This window comes from Muscardinus avellanarius (genome assembly GCF_963383645.1).
Source record: "Muscardinus avellanarius genome assembly, chromosome: 1".
Lineage (NCBI taxonomy): Eukaryota > Metazoa > Chordata > Mammalia > Rodentia > Gliridae > Muscardinus > Muscardinus avellanarius.
This window is the reverse complement of record NC_137786.1, coordinates 45448128-45468127: the sequence shown is the minus strand read 5'-3', so window position 1 is coordinate 45468127 and position 20000 is coordinate 45448128. Positions and strand designations below refer to the sequence as shown.

The window sequence follows — 20000 nt, the reverse complement described above, 5'->3', positions numbered from 1 at the left end:
CACAAACCACAATCCTCCTGTCTTAGCCTCCCAAATGCTGGGATTACAAGCATGTGCCAACACACGTGGCATTCTGTCACTAGTTTTAATGGAACACAGACATTCTCATTTATCTAAATGTGCCTATGACTACTTTCACATTACAACAGCAAAGTTGTGGTTGAGACTATAAGGCCTACAAAGTCTTAATTACTATCTTTTTTTTTTTTTTGGTGGTGGTACTGGGTGTGGAACCCAGGGGCTCTTCTACCTCCGGAGCTATACTCCCAGACCTATTTTATACTTTATTTGGAAACAGGTTCTCACTAAATTGCTGAGAGCCTCACTAAGTACTTGAGGCTGGCTTCTAATCTGTGCAATCCTCCTGTCTCAGCCTCCCAAGTGGGGGGATTACAAGTATGTACCACCAAGCCATGCCTAATTACTATCTTTCTGTGAAGGTTTTGCTAACACCTGACCTAAAATAAAAGTTTAGTAATTTACTTAAACTGTATAACCAAATACTATCATATAAGTAAAATCTGACCAAAGTAATATATGAATACATCAATGTCTGCCAATACATACTATAGTTTGCATAATTTAGTATACTGTATACTCAAATCCTGGAAGACTAAAGCAGAATGTAGAGGGAAATTAGTAGGTAAAAGTTTCTGTATTAAAGAACTTGTGATCTTCCTGCCTCAGTCTCCTGCATAGATGAGATTACAGGTGTTTAACACTGAGACAGTTCTAAGAACTACCAGAACACTGCCCTGCTAGTTCAAAATTATTTATGCATTTATCAACATTATCTCTCAAAAAAAAAGAGCTCCTGGGGTATTCTCATTAAAAGTTGATCACAGATACTGCTTAAGATAATACTAATGCAAAATTATTTCAAAGCCACTATAAATAAAAAAAGCAGCTCTGCTTTCTCTTGAAATGCAGGTTCAGTTAGAAAAAACAACTGAATTGTGCCTTAAAAAACTGTACCTAATAAAAGATCTCAGATGTCTACTACATAAAGTGTGTATTCATACTTGGCAGGCTAAGACAGGAGCAGTTTCATGGCCAGCCTCAGCAACTTAGCATGGCCCTCCACAACTAAGCAACACTTTTGCAAAAGCAATCCCTTGAAGGGCAGAAATGTAACTCAATGGTAGTGGCTTTCCTAGCCTGTGCAAGGCCCTGGGTTCAATCCCAGCACTCGAGGAAGAAAAAAAAAAAAAAAAGCCCTTAAAATGTTATAAAGCTTTTTTTTTTTTTTTTTTTTTTTTTGGTGGTACTGGAGATGGAACCCAGGGGCCTTCTACCTCCGGGCTACATTTCCAGACCTATTTTTTATATTTTATTTGGAAACAGGGTCTCTTAAGCCAGCTGAGGCTGGCTTCGAATCTATGCGATCCTCCTGTCTCAGCCTCCCAAGCGTGGGGATTACAAGCATGCACCACCACACCTGGCTTATAAAGCATATTTTATTAATGCTTTTTAAAGTCAGAATTGAACCCAAAAACCTATCCCAGTGCCCCTTCTTCTGAATTACAATGTAACTCCCAAATGCCATTCAGGGAAAAAAGTTGATGGCTATAGCACATCAAACTGATGGTACCATATAAATCAGTCTAATATATTTCTCTCTTTTTGAGGGGTAAAGGGGATTGAACTCAGAGGGTTCTGCCTCTTGAGTTACACCCCCAGCCCTTTTTATTTATATATGCTTTTAAATTTTTGAAACAGCCAGGGATGATGGCACATGTCTGTAATCTCAGTACTTGGGAGGATAAGACAGGAAGATCACAGGTTTGAGGACAGTCTCAGCAATGCAGCGCAGCCCTCCACAACTTAGTAAGACCCTGTTTCAAAGTAAAATATAAAAAAGGGCAAGCCGGGCGTGGTGGCGCATGCTTGTAATCCCAGCGCTTGGGAGGCTGAGACAGGAGGATCACACAGGTTCAAAGCCAGCCTCAGCTACTTAGTGAGTATAGCCCAGAGGTAGAAAAGCCCCTAGCTTCTACTCCCAGTGACACACACACACACACACACACACACACACACACACACTATATATGTATATATATATATATATGAGAAGGGCTGGGGTGCACCTCAGTGTGTGTGGTGCCTCTGGGTTCAATCCCCAGCACCACACACACAAAAATGAATTAGATAAATTTTGAAACAGGATCTCACTAAATTACAGTGTGCTGGCTTGGAAGCTGTGATCTGCCTGTCTCAGCCTCCCACATACTGAGATCACAGGCATGTGCCATAGAGCTAGGCTTAATATATCTTGAGATCTATCCTTGCATAAAACCAACTTTTAGAATTCAAAATATTATCCAGAACCAAACTGTTTCCAATTTTCCATATAAGATCCCTCAGAGGCACTCAACCACATTTGCACAAGCTTGCTTTCACCTGTAAGTCCTAAATATTTGAGAAATAATCTATGTTAGTATTACATCTATTTTAGCTTTTATTTATCATATTACCACAGATACCACAGATACTTAATTCTACTGAGCTTTAGCCTCCCTCTTTCTCACTCCCCATAAAAGACTTAAGAACAATCACATGGAGATAAATACTGAAACAGGCTGTAATTTAAAACTTCACCACCCCACCAGTGTGATTTTCAGCTTTGATAAAAGTGCACATTTTAAATTTTATTACCTTCTCAAATACAGGAACATAAGAAGATGCATGAGGTTTGATAATCTCTGCTTCCCAATCTTCATCGCCCATGGTGGCTTCAAGTTCTATTTTTATTCAAAATAAAATACACTTTTGGCCTTAATTAGATCACAACTGTATCTTTAAAAATATAAACTATTGATCTGGAGATGTAGTTCAGTGATAAGAGTGAATAAAGCACAAAGCCCAGGGTTTGATCCCCAGTACAGTAAAAAAAAAAAGTAAAAAAATGTATGAACTATATATAACCACTTCAAATATGTCTTGCAATTACTTAACTAGTCACTAATCTTTCCAAAATGTTTTTTTTTTTTTTTGCAAAAAGGGGAATTAGATCTTGCTTCTTACATCTTTTTATCCGAACCACTTATCTAATGATTCTAGAAATCGCCATGTTCCCTGGGACACTTGGGCTTTTTCCCATAGTCTGTTCTCTCCCTCAAAGGACCCTCCCCCCGTTCCTTGGATATAAATGGGGAGGAGAAGCTTTTAAGACACCACCCAAGGGGTTTTTGATTTTTTTTTTTCCTCCTATGCTTTCTCTGCTTCCTTTCAAAAGTAAGTCGGATGTTTGAGGTTTTCTTTGGGTGGGGAGGCCGGGGAAGGATAGAGGCCTTGGGGATTGGCAAGAAAAAGTGGGGGAGGGGGGGAGGTAGGTGGCCCAAATCTCTCCAACAAAGGACTAGTTTCCCCAGAGTGTACACAAACGCTACTACCAACTTCTTCCAAGAAAAGGGTTCATTGGTACTGGGGGAAAGACCTTCGCCTCCTCCAGAGGCCTCAAGCCCCGCCTTAGGTCGCCCAAGAAGTTTTTAGGACCCAGGAAGAAGCGGGAAAAGCTCCCGTGAGGGCCTCAACCCCTCACCAGGCTTGTCCACGCTTCCTCTGGCCTAAAACCCAACTACTAAACGCCCGAGGGCGCGAAACACGCGGACGCGGGCATAAAGGCTTCGGCCCACTCACCTCAGGGCTCCCGGCTCTCCCGGTCCTCGCAGACCCAGACGCCGCTTAAACGGCTGCACGTGCGGACGTCGACTGCGTCTGGTGCGCAACTCCGTCAACAAATAGCACCAGGCGACGGGCGGCCCCAACCAATCAGCACTTGAGGGTGAGCGGAGGCCCGCCCTTAGCTCTGGTGCGTGCGTGCGTGCGTGCATGCGTACGTGCGTGCGTGCGTACGTGCGTGCGTGCGTTCCCGCTTGTCTTGCAACAGCGTTTGAGGCCGGGCCTCCTCACTGAGTGGCCGGTTGGGCCTGCGGGTTCAAGGCTCGTCATGGGCCTACGCCCAACAATGTCCGTGTTCTCGGGTGGGGTCCTTAATCAGGAACAGCTCTAGTGTCTCCCTTTGCAAGTGCGGCGAGCCACAGATGCCCGCTGTCCATTTTCTAACACAAAGTGGAGTGGGGTGACGCCCTCCCTCTCCCTCCACTTCCCACAGTTCCTCGCGGCTGGCCCATCTGATCCTCAGTTTCTGGGGCGCTTCCTTCACATCTGGGAATTCAGGTACATCACTATGTGGCCGAGGCCAGTGGAAGCAGTGTTTCCTTTTCCTCCCTGCAAGAAGCGCTAGGTTGAGTCTCCACCCTGGTGGTACCCCGGGAAGATGTAAAGGAAGTTAGCATGCTTAAAATTGGGGGTTCACAGCCAGGCGTGGTGGCGCACGCTTGTAATCCCCGCGCTTGGGAGGCAGAGACAGGAGGATCGCGCAGGTTCGAAGCCAGCCGCCCGCTTAGGAGACCCTGTTTCCAAATAAAAATGTAAAAATAGGTCTGGGAGTGTAGCCCAGAGATAGAAGGGCTTCCAGGAACCCCAGTACTACCAAAAAAAATTGGGGGTTCACCTCGGGGAGGGAAACCATCTTTGCTCCAGAAGGAAGGAAGAAATTGGTGTGAACTTAGGTCTTTCACCAATTGTCACACACCTTTTTATATCTCTTAGGGGCACTGGCCAAACCAATAGCCAAGTGCTATTTCAATATTTAATGTCATCAGTTATTCTTTTATTGGACAAGGTTTACTGGGCATTCAACCTCCGAGCTATACCCCTAGCCCTTTTTTGTTCTTATTTTAGCCCTTAGTAGGGCTTTACTAAGTTGCTGTGACTGGCCTTAAACCTGCAATCTTCCTTTCTCAAACTTCCCAATCAGATATTCTTGTTCTGCCCACTCCAAAACCAGGGGAAATCCCACCATATTCTCCCATCCCTCTAAAAAACCATGATAACAGACATGCTGTTTTAAAAGTAACTCGTTCCCTCCCCTACCCTTCTGTTTCATTATTGCCCTTCTCTGAATCTTTGAAGAAATTTCTTTATTTTTCATTCAGGAAAATAAATCCCAGTATAGTCTTATGCTGGAGCATAAAGGATGAAGCACTTAGGGCTCAAACACTTAAAATTCAAACATTTCATCTCTAGAATCACTGCTTCAGCACCAAGAATATTAGGACTTATCTAGTTAATGCTAAATTTTGTTAAACTATTCTCAAGGTGAATTGTTTTTTAAAGTATATTTAGAGCCAGAGTGGTGGCGCATGCTTGTAATCCCAGCATTCCAGAGGCTGAGACCGGAGGATTGCGGTTTTCGGACAGCCTCAGATATTTAGCGAGGCCCTTTGCAACTCAGTAAGACCCTGTTTCAAAATTTAAAAGACTAAAAAATAGGGCTGGAGGTGTAGCTTGAGCTAGAATGCCCCAGGGTTCCATCCCTAGTACCGAAAATATACATATTTAGTAAATATTTAACCAAAATATATTGTGCAGAGAGCAGGCACCAAGTACTGTGTTCATGTACTTTACTGTCAACATGATTTACATAATGACGTGAGACTATAATGCACTAATAAAAGCATAAAAATAAAAAGTATATTGCAATTGTCATTTAAAACTTTAGACAGATGTTCTATAATAATTTTTTTTGTGTGTGTGTGGTATTGGGGGTGGAACCCAGGGGCTTTCTACCTCCAGGCTCTACTCCCAGACCTATTTTATATTTTATTTGGAAACAGGGTCTCACTAAGTTGCTGAGAGCCTAAGTAGCTGAGGCTGGCTTCAAACCTATGCGATCCTCCTGTCTCAGCCTCCCAAGCGCGGGGGGCACTCCCAGCTGAATATATTTTTTAAGACACTTAACATTCTATTCACTCTTGGAAGGAACAGATTCTTGTTGCTTTCAGGAATAGCAATGAAATGGTTCTCCATGAGAAACTCATATGCAAGCCCTGGTTTAAGAAAAGTAAATTCTTCCCAGGATTTGGGAGACTGAGACAGGAGGATAGCAAGTTCAAGGCTGGTCCGTGAAAATTTGGTGAGACTGTTTCGAAATAAAAATAAAGAAGAGCTACAGTTATAGCTCAGATCTATTTTATTTATCCTAGATTCAATACCTAGTACTTCGAAAAAGAAAGTGAATTCTTACCAATACTTGGAAGACTGAGACAGGAGTATTGCAGATTGAAGGCCAGCTCATGAAAATTTAACAAAACTGTTTCAGAATAAAAATAAAATAGAGCTGAGAGTGTAGCTCAGAAGCAGAATGACCCTGGGTTCAAGCCCCAGTACCACAAAATAAAATAAAACAGAAGAAAGAAGAGAAAAAAGTGAATTCTGGTGAGATTTGAAATTCTATATTGAGGAAAAGATAAACAGTGGTGCCATAAATAATGAAGAATCTCCTACTCTGCACATAGCCACATCATAACCACATATTAAAAATGAAGTTGAAAGTATATTAAGTTGAAGCCATGTTAAAGCAACACAAAATAGAGGGGGAGGGGATGCAAAGTCTTCAAGACATCATCCAGCCAGCAACCTGAGGAAACAGATCCAGTAGAGAGGGTTTTCATAATGTATTTTTCCAAAAATGGCTAATACAATATTTACCAAAGTGTAGTATGTACACTAACAGTCTTAAGGCAGTTCAAGAACAATTTTCATTTTCATAGTTTTTAATGTTTATATTTAACTTTTTATTTTAGTATGTATTAGAAAACTAGAACTAGCACACCAAATGCAATTTCAGAAATACAACTGTTTAGAATGAGGCTAAATTAAATATTTTTAAAGTATTTTACTCAAAGAAAAACTAGGTATATAATAGGATGCAGGAATGGCAAAAATTGTGAAGATTATATTACAATGACTAAAGTGTGAGAAACACTGGCACAAATGAAAAGACTTCATTTGAGGGCCGGTCAGTAGAGGGGTGTCCTCTATTGTGAGGAAAGGTATTTCATTAGCACCTGTTCTGATTTCATTAGCAACTCCCTAATTGATCATTCTAAAGTACTTTGGTACTGGGAGAGAAGGTGCCATGAATAAGACATATTAGCCCTACTTGCTCCCCATTATGAATTAATACGGTCACGTTGGGGTTTAGAAATCAGTCTTGTTTGAGCTTAACTGATGTTCCTGAGATGTCTTGTAATCAGCCAGCCCTCCTAGATGACATACACATTTGGTGGCCCCTAAACATGGTTATAAATGTATTTAACAAGAGCTTAAAGTGAGTGAAGAACTCAAATACTATGTCAAGGTATCTTGGACAACCCTCCTTAGACTAAAGGGTATTGCTGGCCCTTTGCCACAAAATGATGGTTCATTAGTGAACTATGGAATCTGGTAAATAGTCGTTAAGAAAGCACAGTACATGGTGGTCTCCATTCCCACTGAATGTTACCTGTCTCTGTGAAGAAAGAAAGCTGATTTATCTATGTCCCGAATGGCAATGGAGAAGTGATTTAGGAATGTCATAATTATTAGTCATCCTGGGGAGGGAGTAAGGGAAGAAAGGAAGGAAGGAAGGTTAGCTAGTTTGGTTTATTTTACTTTATGAAAAGTAGTGACAAGATCCTGTTTGTGACCTTTGACCAGGGATGAATCTCATTCTATCCCTTCTAAAACTGAAGGATTGAAGCTTTCCTACAAAGAGACAATTATCGATTCTTAGCTGAGAATGCAATACTGGTAATCTATTCAGTCATTATCCATATGACCTTGAGCAAATAACTGAATTTCTCTCATTAAAATAGAGATAACCAGGGCCACAAGATACAGTTGTGGAGGTTGTGCCAACACAAAGGTACAAATCCAAGAGGCAAAAGGAGTTGAACACAGTCTGCACTCCACTTACCAAGCTGGCCCCTTCACAGCCACATCTACTTATATGAGGCACCATTTTTCTAATTCTCATAAAGGTTAAATCCCCTACCTTAAATGTGTATAATAGTTTATATTTTTCTGATTGATCCCTGACTGATAAAGGGATTTTACTGAAAACCTTTTTACCTAGAATCTTTTAGAATTCTGAGTCTCTTCCTTTTTGTGGAACTGGGGATTAAACCCAGGAGCAATCTACCCTTAAGCTACACCCCCAGCCCTAATTCTTATTCTTTATTTTGAAATAAGGTCTCACTAAATAACAGAGGACCTCACTTCATAGCTGAGGTTGGCTATGAACCTGCGATCCTCCCTTTTCAGCTTCCCAAATACTGGGATTATAAATATGTGCCATCACACCTGGCTAGAATATGGAATTTTTTATATGGTGCCTAATAACACTATTAATTGAGAGCCTTTGAAAAAGTTATCTACAGTTGCACTTTCCATCTCCTCACATTCTTTCCATCCTCAACCCATTACAACTGACATTTGCTCCATTGCTTTGATTGGCAAGGTCACATTTGGTCACACTGACCTTGATTCTAAACTGTATTGACAGTTTTTTGGACTATTGTGTGTGTGTGTGTGTGTGTGTGTGTGTGTGTGTTACTGGAGATTAAACTCAAGGCGTTCTATCTCTGAGATATACCCCTAACCCTATTTTATTTTTTATTTTGAAACAACATCTCACTAAGTTGTTCAGGGATATACTAAATTACTGATGCCCTATAATCCTCCTGTCTCAGACTCACAAATACTAGGATTACAGGCTTGTGCCACCACACCCAGTTTTGACAGTTTCAATTCTTCACTCAGTAGACCTTCTTAGCAACCCTGACACTGTCAAGTGCTCTTCTTTATGAAAGCACTCTGTATATAATTGGAGAGTATTTCAGTCAGCATTCTCACAGCTATGACCCAAAAAGCCTAGTGACACAATTTAAAGGAAGGAGACTTATTTGCTTATGGTCCTGGAGATTTCTGGGTTTCAGTCCATGTTAGGCCAGGTGATTTGTGTGAAGGTCAGGAGATGATGGCACAGGAAGCAAGAAAAAGCTAGCAGGGGGAAGAGGGACCACATATAATCCCCAAGGCCACACCCTAGGGAACCCATTTTCTGAAACAAGTCCTGCCTTCAAATTAGTTGCCTCATCTACATGAGGTCTAGGGGGACATTCTAAATCCAAACCATAATAGATAGCCTTATGGAAAAACATAAAACTGGACCTGTTATATAATAGGATAAGAAATTCAAATGTAAAAATATTGCATTATGCAAGTACTAGATGAAAACATTGATGAATTCTTCTATACTTGCAAAAACTTTTTGACTTATGTTTCAAAATGTTAATGGAATAATTTAATGTTTTAATACTACATAAAGATTGAAAAATAATTAGCTAGATGTGGTGGCACATGTCTATAATTCCAGTACTTGGGAGGCCAAGAAAGGAGGAGCACAGGTTCCTAGCCAGCTTTGATAATTTAGCAAGGCCCTCAGCAACTTAGAAATATCCTGTTTCAAATTTAAAAAAAAAAATAAAATAGAGTTTGGGGTATAGCTCAGAGGGAAAATGCCTCTAAGTTTGATACCCCAGTACCACAAAATAAATAGATAAATAAAACTTTTTATGGCAAAAGCAAAATAATTATAACAAAGTCAAAAGACAAATGAAAACTGGAAAAAATACTTCCAACAGACATCTAGAAAAATGGCTAATATCTGAGCCGTGCATGGTGGCACATGCTTGTAATCCCAGCATTTAAGAGGCTGAGACGGGAGGATTGCGGTTCGCAGATAGCCTCAGCACTTAGTGTGACCCTCTGCAACTCAGTGAGGCCCTGTTTCAAAATATAGAATAAAAATAGGGCAGGGGGTGTAGCTCAGAGGTCGAATGCCTCTTGGTTCCATCCCAGGCCCACAAAAAAAGAAAAATGGTTAAGATTTGTAATATAAAGAGAACATTTAGCCAGGCGTGGTGGCTTACGCTTGTAATCCCAGCATTCGGGAGGCCGAGACCAGAAGATCGCAATTCACCGACAGCCTCAGCTACTTAGTGAGGCCCTCTGCAACTCAGTGAGACCTGGTTTCAAAATAAAGAATAAAAAATAGGGCAGGGGATGTAGCTTGGAGGTCGAATGTCCCTGGGTTCCATCCCCAGACCCACAAAAAAATAAAAATAAAAATAAAAATAAAATAAATAAAGGGAACATTTTTAAAAAGAGAATGATCAAAATATCTAAGGAAAAATAGGCAGTAAATTTAAAAAGAGCTCATAGAAAAAAAGCAAATATTCTTTAAATGTCCTGATAGAATGTCAAATATTTAATAATGTACTCTGTTAAAGAGGCTGGGAAGTAACAGGCACATTTTTGTTGGAGTATACTTTTTTTTTTTTTTTTTTTTTTTGCAGTACTGGGGATAGAACCCAGGGTCATTCTCCCTCCAAGATATACCCCCAGCCATACTTTTTTTTTTTTTTGAAACAAGATCTCACTAAGTTGCAGAGGGCCTCACTAAGTAGCTGAAACTGTCCGTGAATCGTGATTCTCCTGTCTCAGCCTCCTACACACTGGGATTAAAAGTGTGTGCCACCATACCAGGCTCATGGTATACTTTGAATGAAGAAAATTTAACAATGTCTAGCAGAATAACATATGCATTTACTATCTGATCCAGAAACCCTACCTCTAGGATTTATTTTATAAAAATACAAAAGGATTTTACACAAAGTTATTTATTATAGGATTAAAAGCCAAAGACTGCTGGGTGTGATAGCGCACATTTGTAATCCCTGTGCTTGGGAGGCAGAGACAGGAGGATCGCGCAGGTTCAAAGCCAGCCTTGCTGGCTTAAGAGACCCTGTTTTCAAATAAAAATATAAAATAGGTCTGGGAGTGTAGCCCGGAGATAGAAGGGTTTCCAGGAACCCCAGTACCACCAAAAAAAAAAAAAAAAAAAAAAAAAGCCAAAGACTGAAAATAACCCCAAAGTCCCTGAATAGTTGACTAAAACATCTACAGACTAGATATAGAATGCTCTGCAGGCATAAAAATTAAAGAGGATGATTTCTCTATATATAGTTATGGAGTGACCAGCAGAATATTGGAAAAAGATCCAGGTGCAATATGAATCCAGTATCCTTGCCCAACTTGAATCTAGCTACCTGGGACGCTGAAGCAGAAGGATCTCAAGTTCCAGGCTAGCCTGGTCAGATTACTGAAACCCTTTCTCAAAATTTTAAAAAAGTTCTGGGAATGTAACTAAGTGATAGGTGTTATCACTCCCAGATTCAATCCCAAACACCAAAGAGAAGAAAAAAAAAGAGACATTTTTGCTAATATTTTTAAAATTGAAGCATAAATACAAAATTAATAAAATGCCCATGAGAAAGAAAAGAAGGAATATGTGTAGAATAAAGAAAGAAGATATGTGCTGGACTTCTCTGGGTGGATATGATTGTAAAAACACATGACTATCACGTAAAATTAAATTTTTGTTTGTTTGCGGATCTGGGGATGGAACCCAGGGGCATTTGACCTCCGAGCTACACCCCCTACCCTATTTTTTATTCTTTATTTTGAAACCGGGTCTCACTGAGTTGCAGAGGGCCTCACTAAGTAGCTGAGGCTGTCCGCAAACTGCAATCCTCTGGATCTCAGCCTCCCAAATGGCTTTTTTACTTTTTGAAACAGGATCTTGCTAGGTTGTTAAGAGTCTCCCAATGTTGCCAAAGCTATCCTCATATCCCATCTCCTGTCTCAGCCTCCCAAGTACTGGGATTACAGGCATGCACCACTATGCCTGGCTTACGCTTACTTATTAACTTTTTTTATATTTAAATGTTTCTCTCATACTGAAAACCTTGGCTCTTGACAGAATTAATTTAATTATTTATCATTTTATTACAAACCATATGCTTTCCAAAATAATTCATTTATTTGTATTTACTTATTTATTTTTTGTGGTACTGGGGGTGAACCCAGGGGCTTTCTACCTCTAGGCTATACTCCCAGACCTATTTTTTAATATATTTTTGGAAACAGGGTCTCACTAAGTAGCTGAGGCTGGCTTTGAACCTGTGAGATCCTCCTGTTTTAGCCTCCTAAGCGCTGGGATTACAAGTGTGCACCACCACGCCCATGGATTCATTTATTTTTGCAGTTCTTTTTTTTGTGTGTGTAGCTTGGAGGTCGAATGCCCCTGGGTTCCGTCTCCAGACACATACACACACACACACACACACACACACACACACACAGTAAAAAAGCACTAGAGTTGTACCTTGGAGATAGAACCCTAGGTTTAATCTGCAATACCAAAAAAAAAAAAAAGACAGAAAGAAAAAAGCCTATATTCCTAAATATTAATAGAAACACATCAGTATGAACACAAGGTCTCACTGAGTTGCAGAGGGCCTCACCAAGTAGCCGAGGCTATCTGCCTCCCAAATGTTAGGATTACAAGCATGCACCACCAAGCCTGGCTAAAAGTTAGGATTTTATAATTACCCATGGAGATAGCCAAAAAGTAATGACCAGCCCATCAACAATAAGCATGCTAAAATACAGACTGTAGTTTCTTCAAGAAGCCAACTTTCACCATAAACACTGGCGCATGCCTATAATCACACTTAGTGAGACTCTGTTTCAAAATAAAAGGACTAGGGTGTGGTTTGGGGGTAGTAGAACGCCCCTGGGTTCAATCCCCAGTACCAAGAAAGAAAAAAAGGAAGGAGGGAAGGTGGGAAACATCCTTGGCAAAAAGCAAAGAAGCTCTCAAAACCTACCAGAGCTCAAGGAGCCAACTGAAATGGGATCTCACTGGCCAAAGCTGGGACAGCTTGAGCATCAAAGTAAACAATGATAGTAGCATAGCATGACCCATGGAATAAAATAAGAACTCATGATATAACATACATTTATAGTAAGTACATAAGATGGGGGAAATCTTTTTCAGCAGCTTGCTAACTGGTAAACATAAAACAAATAGACTTTTTAATCACCCTTTTGCAGCTGTTAGATTCTGGTTTACTAAAACTAGCAACTCAGAGTTTGATGGGAAAAAAAGACATTATTAAGGTCATATAGTATCTTGCCACAATTTATTTTATCAGTTATAAAAAATAGGAACTACAGAGTGGAGAAAAGTGATAGACACTATCTTAATCAAGTGAACCAGAGTTAACAGTACTATTCTGGTTTTCTATTACTATATAACAAACTACTCCAAAATTTGGTGGCATAAAGTAATGTATTAATGTCACTCAGGTTCTATGGATTGAGAAGACTCAGTTGGGATTTCTCAATCAGATGTTGGCTGGAACTTGATTCATCTCACAGTTTGATATCAGTATGAGTTCCTCTGTGTGTGGCTAAGCATACTTACTTAATGCTTCTGTTTCCTTTTGTATTAAATTTTAGGTTGCTTTAATTTTTTTATTTAATTTTGTTTTACAACTTTGTGTAATAGTCACATGGTTTTACAATCAAATCCATTAAAAGAAGGCCAGCACACATGTCTCTTCTTTATTCAAATAAATTGATGGCGTCTTAGACTTCTGGCGGCAGAGGTGGCTACAGTGGTGGAGTGCTAACCGAGCATGTCTCTTTCTTCAGGTGACTGGCAGGAGCTTCCACAGGTTGGTGGTGGTCTCAGACTTTCTGTGGTGGCTGTCTGCCCCCAGAACGAGCGTTCCAACTGAATAAGCATTCCAAGGACAGCATTCCAGGAGACTGAGGAGGAGTTGCAAGACTTCTTCAGATCTAGAGTAAGAAGTCAACACGGCCACATTTGCCACCTTCTTTTACAAGAAAGTCGCAAGGCCAGTTCAGACTTAAGGAGAGGAAACCACATCATGCCACAGCGACGTGGTTCACTAAAGACACTAGCTGTTGACAATGGCCAATACGCATCAGTCAACCCTTTGGCATCCTCAAGTCACTCATGAATCCTAACAGCCTGAATATTTTCTCTTTTAGTACTGTCCCAAAGTCCTCGTAGGCTTTCTTCATTCTGCTTTATTCTTTTTTCTTCTCTGACTGTGTATTTTCAAGTAGCCTGTCTTCTAGTTCACTAAGTCTCTCTTCAGTTTGATATATTCTGCTATTGCTGTCTTCTTACTGTAGTGAGTGAGTGTGTGTGTGTGTGTGTGTGTGTGTGTGTGTGTGTGTGTGTTTGGGTGGTACTGGGATTTGAACCCAGGGGCATTCTACCTTTGAGCCCTTTTAATTTTGTTTGTTGAAGCATATTCCCATTAGGTTGCTGAGAGTCTCATTATGTTGCTGAGTCTGGCCTCAAACCTGCAATCCTCTTGTTTCAGCCTCCCAAGTACTGAAATTATAGACATGTGTCATGGCGCCTAGATTTTCTTAATGCTCTCCCCCACCCACTGTTTTGTTTTGTTGTTGTTTGTTTGTTTTGGAAGTCATTTGTTTGTTTTCTATACTAAGGGCTGAACCAAGGGGCAATCTAATCACTGGGTTTTTTTGTGTTTTTTTTTTTTTTTGAGACAGTGTCTAACCAATTTACCAAGGCTGGCCTTACACTTGTAATCCTCTGTCTCAGCCTCCTAAATTGCTGGGATTACAGGTGTGCATAACTGCACCCAGCTCACTTAATATATATATTTTAGCTCAAGGATTTCGGTTTGAAATTTTAAATATTGGTTTTATATCCCTGTTAATCTTCTCTTTTAGATTATTAAATAATTTTGCTATGTTCTCTTGAAACTGATTGTCCTTAAAACTACTATTAAAAGTTCTCCAATGAGCCTTCACCCATATTGATTACTCTCTCCTCCGTTTCTGGAAAATTATTTTGATCATGATTCCCTGAAAGTCCTTGATGCTTGTTGGTGTGGGACACTTCACATTAGTATTTATTCTAGTCTTAAACTTTGGCTGTGTTTGGGGAACTCAAGCCGGGTGCTTATCTTCTCTGAGCCCCTAGACACTTCTATTATGTAAGCACTAGGTGGCGCCCCAAGTTCAGGTTGGCTATTTCTAAATTGGGGGGAATTCAAGCTCAAGTGTGTTCCAAATCTACAGTTGGTGTGTTGGGAGGCATGAATTGGGAGAACACCTGCAGAGGGTAATCCGTCCACATAAGCCTCCTTCTGTGCTCAGGTTAGGTCCAAATGCCTCACTCATAGTCACCAGCTTGTGGTTAGTGACTGGGGAATTCCACCTGGCTCTGGGCAGAATCGCTATAAAGGGACCAGCCCCAGGATCCCATGCCACACCTGTGGCCATGAACAACACAGTTGCATCATACCCTGAGCCTACAACCAGCCAAGACTAGCATAACACTGTGATAGGTCCAAGGTGCACTGTTGGCTGCCTGCTGCTGAGATGGACTGGGCTCAAGGCTGTTGCAACCAGCCTAAAAGATGCTGACTGGCATCCAACTTCTAAAGATTGGAGCTTCCCCTGCCGTGGAGCTCTTACAGAGGCTCCATCCATAGGCAACCTGGGGATGGGGACTACTAGGATCTGCCTCCCTGCGTTCTAGGGCAAAGACCTGATCTTATTACCCTGTCTTACTCCCAGTGAATGGAGTCTTGCTGTGTGCTATGCTATCTGAGATTAGTAGTGGTGAAGGCAGTCTCTTGGCCACCAAGGCTAACATGAAACTGGGTCACAGAAGTGTCACAGTCACAGAGCCTGCACAGTCTCAGGGGTGCACCCAGGCCTGTGCATACCACAGTTGGTGGCAATGCACGTGGGAACAAGTCCATCACAACACAGTGCAAAACTGCTAAGGCAGAACTAGAGCTCCATCTGCAAACACTGGCCTGGCGATAGCTGTGTAGCTGGAGGTTGGGGAACAGTGTGAGGACAGTCCCTGGCCATGAAGGTTAATGATACACTTGAGTTGCACCTGGGCCTCATAGCTGCAGGGACCTGCACAGTGGAAGGAGGGCAGGGAGGAGGCATCAGGCCCACTTCAAGGTTGACAATGGCATAGGCCAAATCTGGAGTCTGTCCCACTGGCATGTAGGTCTCTGCCTGAAGCTGGGACAGGTCTGAAAGCTCTGTCTGTGAACTCTGGCTTGGGTATAAGGACCTTTGGTTTCTGTCTGGTTCTGGATCTCACCAAATCAGGCCTGGCACTGAGCTCCAAGGCAGTATCATGTGCTAGCTTTCCCGCCTTGTTCCCCAGCCATCGAAGTCTTGTCCTCCCTCCGCTGCCTGTAAGGGGGGGGGGGGATGGTAGTGGATGATAGTGATACCTAACCCAAATCCATTGACTTGCAGCTTGAAAAGGGCCAGTGACTTGAGGACAAATGCTTGGTCTGAGAATAAAGATTGATTTGGATAGCCTACAAGAAGATGACAGACTATCACCAGTAAAGACCATCTCAATTCAGTCTAGATTTCAATTTTTTTATTCCTCTTAAGGGATAAAGGGGGGAATCTTAGGGAAAGAAAGAATTGATGATTGGAGACTTAGGTGTTGCTCTGACAGGCTGGATAGACATTGTGAAATTGTTACTTCACAATGCTATTGTTATAGGGCAACCACCAGAGACCACACAGACTTGGTTTAAGCCGAATAGAAAGTCTTTATTGCCAGGCGTGGTGGGGCACCCTTGTAATGTGCACGCTTGAGGAGGATCCCACAGGTTCGAAGCCAGCCTCGCTGGCTTAAGGGACCCTGTTTCCAAATTTAAAAAAATATTAAAAATAGGTCTGGGAGTGTAGCCCAGAGGTAGAAGGGTTCCATCCCCAGTACCACCAAAAAAAAAAAAAAAAAAGTCTTTATTAGCCAGCCAGTGACTATACTGCAGGGTGTTTAGTCCTGAGTGCAGCCCCAACCCATTTCTCAGGGCTCCTTTTATGTCAAAATCACAAGCTCAGGAGCAAAGAGTTTAGGTTCTCACAGATATAGACGATTCCCAACAGTTTCCTTCAGTGGGTGTGCAAGAGAACGACAAGCAGAAAGTACAGAAACCAGAACAGCATTGTGCAGGAGCTCAACAAGCCATGTCTGTCCCTTCTGTTGTGCACCTTTTGATCATTTTAAGTTCCTAACAGCCCTTGTTTCTCTGCAGGTACATGCTAAGCAGGAGTTACAGAAGCCAAACAGGCAGTTATGCGTGACAAGCAAAAACCTAGTGACGAACATTAGTTTTCAGTCTGATGAACATTAGTGCCTTGGGGGTCACCTAGGGTAACATTATGGCATTACTGAACCTAAGGCCTAGGCTCATTTTGTCATACTATCACATAAGTCCTGATGCTCTTACAGGGCTGAGATGCCCCTGTGGACCCTGAAAATATGTTGTCTTCATCTTGTCATTACTAAGTATGTTTTATTTATTTATTTTTATTTATTTATTTTATTTTTGGTGGTACTGGGGTTCCTGGAAGCCCTTCTACCTCTGGGCTACACTCCCAGACCTATTTTTTTATATATATTTTAAATTTGGAAACAGGGTCTCTTAAGCCAGCAAGGCTGGCTTCGAACCTGTGGGATCCTCCTCAAGCGTGCACAGTACAAGGGTGCCCCACCACGCCTGGCAATAAAGACTTTCTATTAGGCTTTCTATTCGCCTGGCAAATTAACACCTTTCAATATGAAATCATACAAAGAGGTGAGTACGGGCCAAGCGTGGTGGCGCACGCTTGTAATCCCCGTGCTTGGGAGGCGGAGACAGGAGGATCGCAGAGGTTTGAAGCCAGCTGCACTGGCTTAAGAGACCCTGTTTCCAAATAAAAATGTAAAAAAAAAAAAGGGTCTGGGAGTGTAGTCCAGAGGTAGAAGGGCTTCCAGGAACCCTAGTACCACCAAAATAAAAAATAAATATAAATCAGCTAGCAAAAAATGCCTTATAGGTAATATGGTGTCCAATGCCCCTTTTCCCACTGCGACTGGGGAAAACATTCCCTCTTGTCCCCTGGTAATGGCCCTGTTTTTTCTTAGTCATGGATGCCTTCCGAGTCCCATTGTTGTGGGAGCAATACCATAAACTGGAGGGGGCATGTTAAGGCATAGTCCCATGGGTGCTAAGGGGGGCTATATAGTTGTCATTGCTCCTACAGTGCTGTCATCCTGTTTCCCTGGGATCAGTTGGTCTTTGCATTCTGCCTTAACCATTGCTACCCAACCTGTTTCAACTTAGCAATCTTTAAATAAGTCCAGATGGTCCTGGAGATAAAAGAAAAGCTAAACATATGCCACCTCTGCTCACTTGCCCTCCTTCCTACAAAACAGGTCTAGCTGTAGAGTAGTGTTATACTTTAGGCTTCTCTGCAGTGACTAGTTTTCTCCATCCACAACGAGTTTTGTGGCCATGCTTGAGTGAGTGGAGAAGAAAGCATGAGCTTTTTCTTTAGCATCTGGCAGTTGAACTTAGCCCATTCTGGGAGGCTGCATACCAGGGTAGTTCAAGCTTCTGCCTTGGACTGCTGAGATTTCTGAGAGAGAGGTTGCACTTATTGGATTGTGTTTTGGAGGTTTTCCTTCTCCCTCAAACCCATGATAAAAGCTAGAAGTCCAGCTGGGGGTGAGTCTGACTAGGCATCATCTATGGGCTCCATGAGAATGGCCTTACGGTCCACTGGGGATGACCTTTATGAGCATGAGGCTTTGCCCCTCTTGCCTCTGCCTTGATTCATCCTTCCTTACCTGTTGTCTCCCTTCTGTCTTGGGGAGATCCTGTATATCCTCTCTGTATCCAGATAATGCTGATATTTCTAATTACTAAAACATTGCAGCTCCCAAAACACTCACAGAAACCACAGACAAATAGTTGATATTAGGACTAAGATCTCAAGTGTGGGAGGTTCCTGCCTTTCACCAGTCTTTTTATGCTTTAAGAATGTGGCATGGGTTAGATGGGGATAAAGGCCTAAGGATGACAGAAGAGCAGTAACAGGTACCCATGGATATTCTTCCTTCCTGAATCCTACATAGAAAGTTCTTGAATTCATGCAAAGACTATGTTCTGTCAGGTGATGAAGGGGTGGGACCCAGGACCTGGAGGACAGAGGTCCCTATGGCTCCCATTGCTGAGTCTGCTTACAGAAAGAGCAAGGGTTCTTCTAATGGCATAGCTGGCATATAAGAAGGTGTATAAGTTGCTGAGGGTCTTGCTGCCAAGTGGCTGAGACTGGCCTCAAATCTTTAATCCTACTTTCTCAGCCTTCCTAGATTATAAGCATCTGCCACTAAGCCTGATATTTTTATTTGCTTGTTTGTTCTGTTTTGTTTTGTTTTGTTTTGTGGTGCTGGGTTGAACCCATGGCCTGTGTATACTAGGCAAATGCTCTACCACCGAGCTACATCCTGAGCCCTTTGTTCTGCTTTTTGATGCTAAATTTTTTGAGTTCTTTATATTCTGGATACTAATCTTCTTCCAGAGACATAGTTGGCAAAGATTTTCTCTCATTCTTCATACTTTTTGACTGGATCTTTTGCTGAGCAGAAGCTTTTTAATTTGATGCCATTCCATTTGTTAACTTTTGGTTTTATTTCCTGAGGTTTAGGGGTCTTATGGACTCACTGCCAGTATGTCAGAAAGTCACTGTCTATATGTGAGAAAGTCACTGCCTATATGTCGGAAAGTTAATCCTATGTTTTCTTCTAGTAGATTAAAAGTTTCTGGTCTAATATCTAGGTCTTTAGTTCAATTTGAGTTGACTTTTGTGTAGGGTGAAGATGAGGGTCATTTCATTCTTCTGCATATGGATACCCAATTTTCTCACAACTTTTGTTGAAAAGGCTGTCCTTTTCAACACGTTTTAGGCACCATTGTCAGGGTCAGCTGGCTCTATCTGTGTGGATTTGTTTTCTGAATCTTCTATTTCATTGGTTTGTGGGTTTGTTTTTATGTCAGTACCATACTGTTTTATTACAATAGCTTTGTACTGTTTTTTGCTTTTTCTGTTTTGTTTTGGTTTTTTGCTGTACTGGCGTTGAAACCCAAGAGCATTCTACCTCTGACTATGCCCCCAGCCCTATTTTAATTCTTTGTTTTTAAAGAGGTTCTCACTAAATTGCTGAGGGCATCACTAAGTAGCTGAGGTTGGTTGCGAACCTGCCGTCCTCCTGTCTCATCCTCTCAAGTACTGGGATTACAAGTGTGTGCCACCACGCCCAGTCTATACAGTAATTTTTAAATAACATATTGTGAAGCTATTATTACTCAGTATTGTTTTGG

General features: G+C 41.6%; 1 protein-coding gene across 5 annotated transcripts in view; it reads right to left on the bottom strand.

Moving 5' to 3' along the window:
• DDX4 (DEAD-box helicase 4) overlaps nucleotides 1-2727 on the bottom strand; it is a gene marked incomplete at both ends in the record, with an annotated part of 47865 nt that extends 45138 nt beyond the window's left edge. For all 5 annotated transcript variants that reach the window (XM_080717634.1, XM_080717635.1, XM_080717637.1 and 2 more), the window contains one exon: nucleotides 2656-2727. In XM_080717634.1, the coding sequence (XP_080573760.1) occupies nucleotides 2656-2727 (72 nt within the window). The remainder of the gene's footprint in view (nucleotides 1-2655) is intronic.
• Between the last annotated feature and the right edge of the window lie 17273 nt (nucleotides 2728-20000).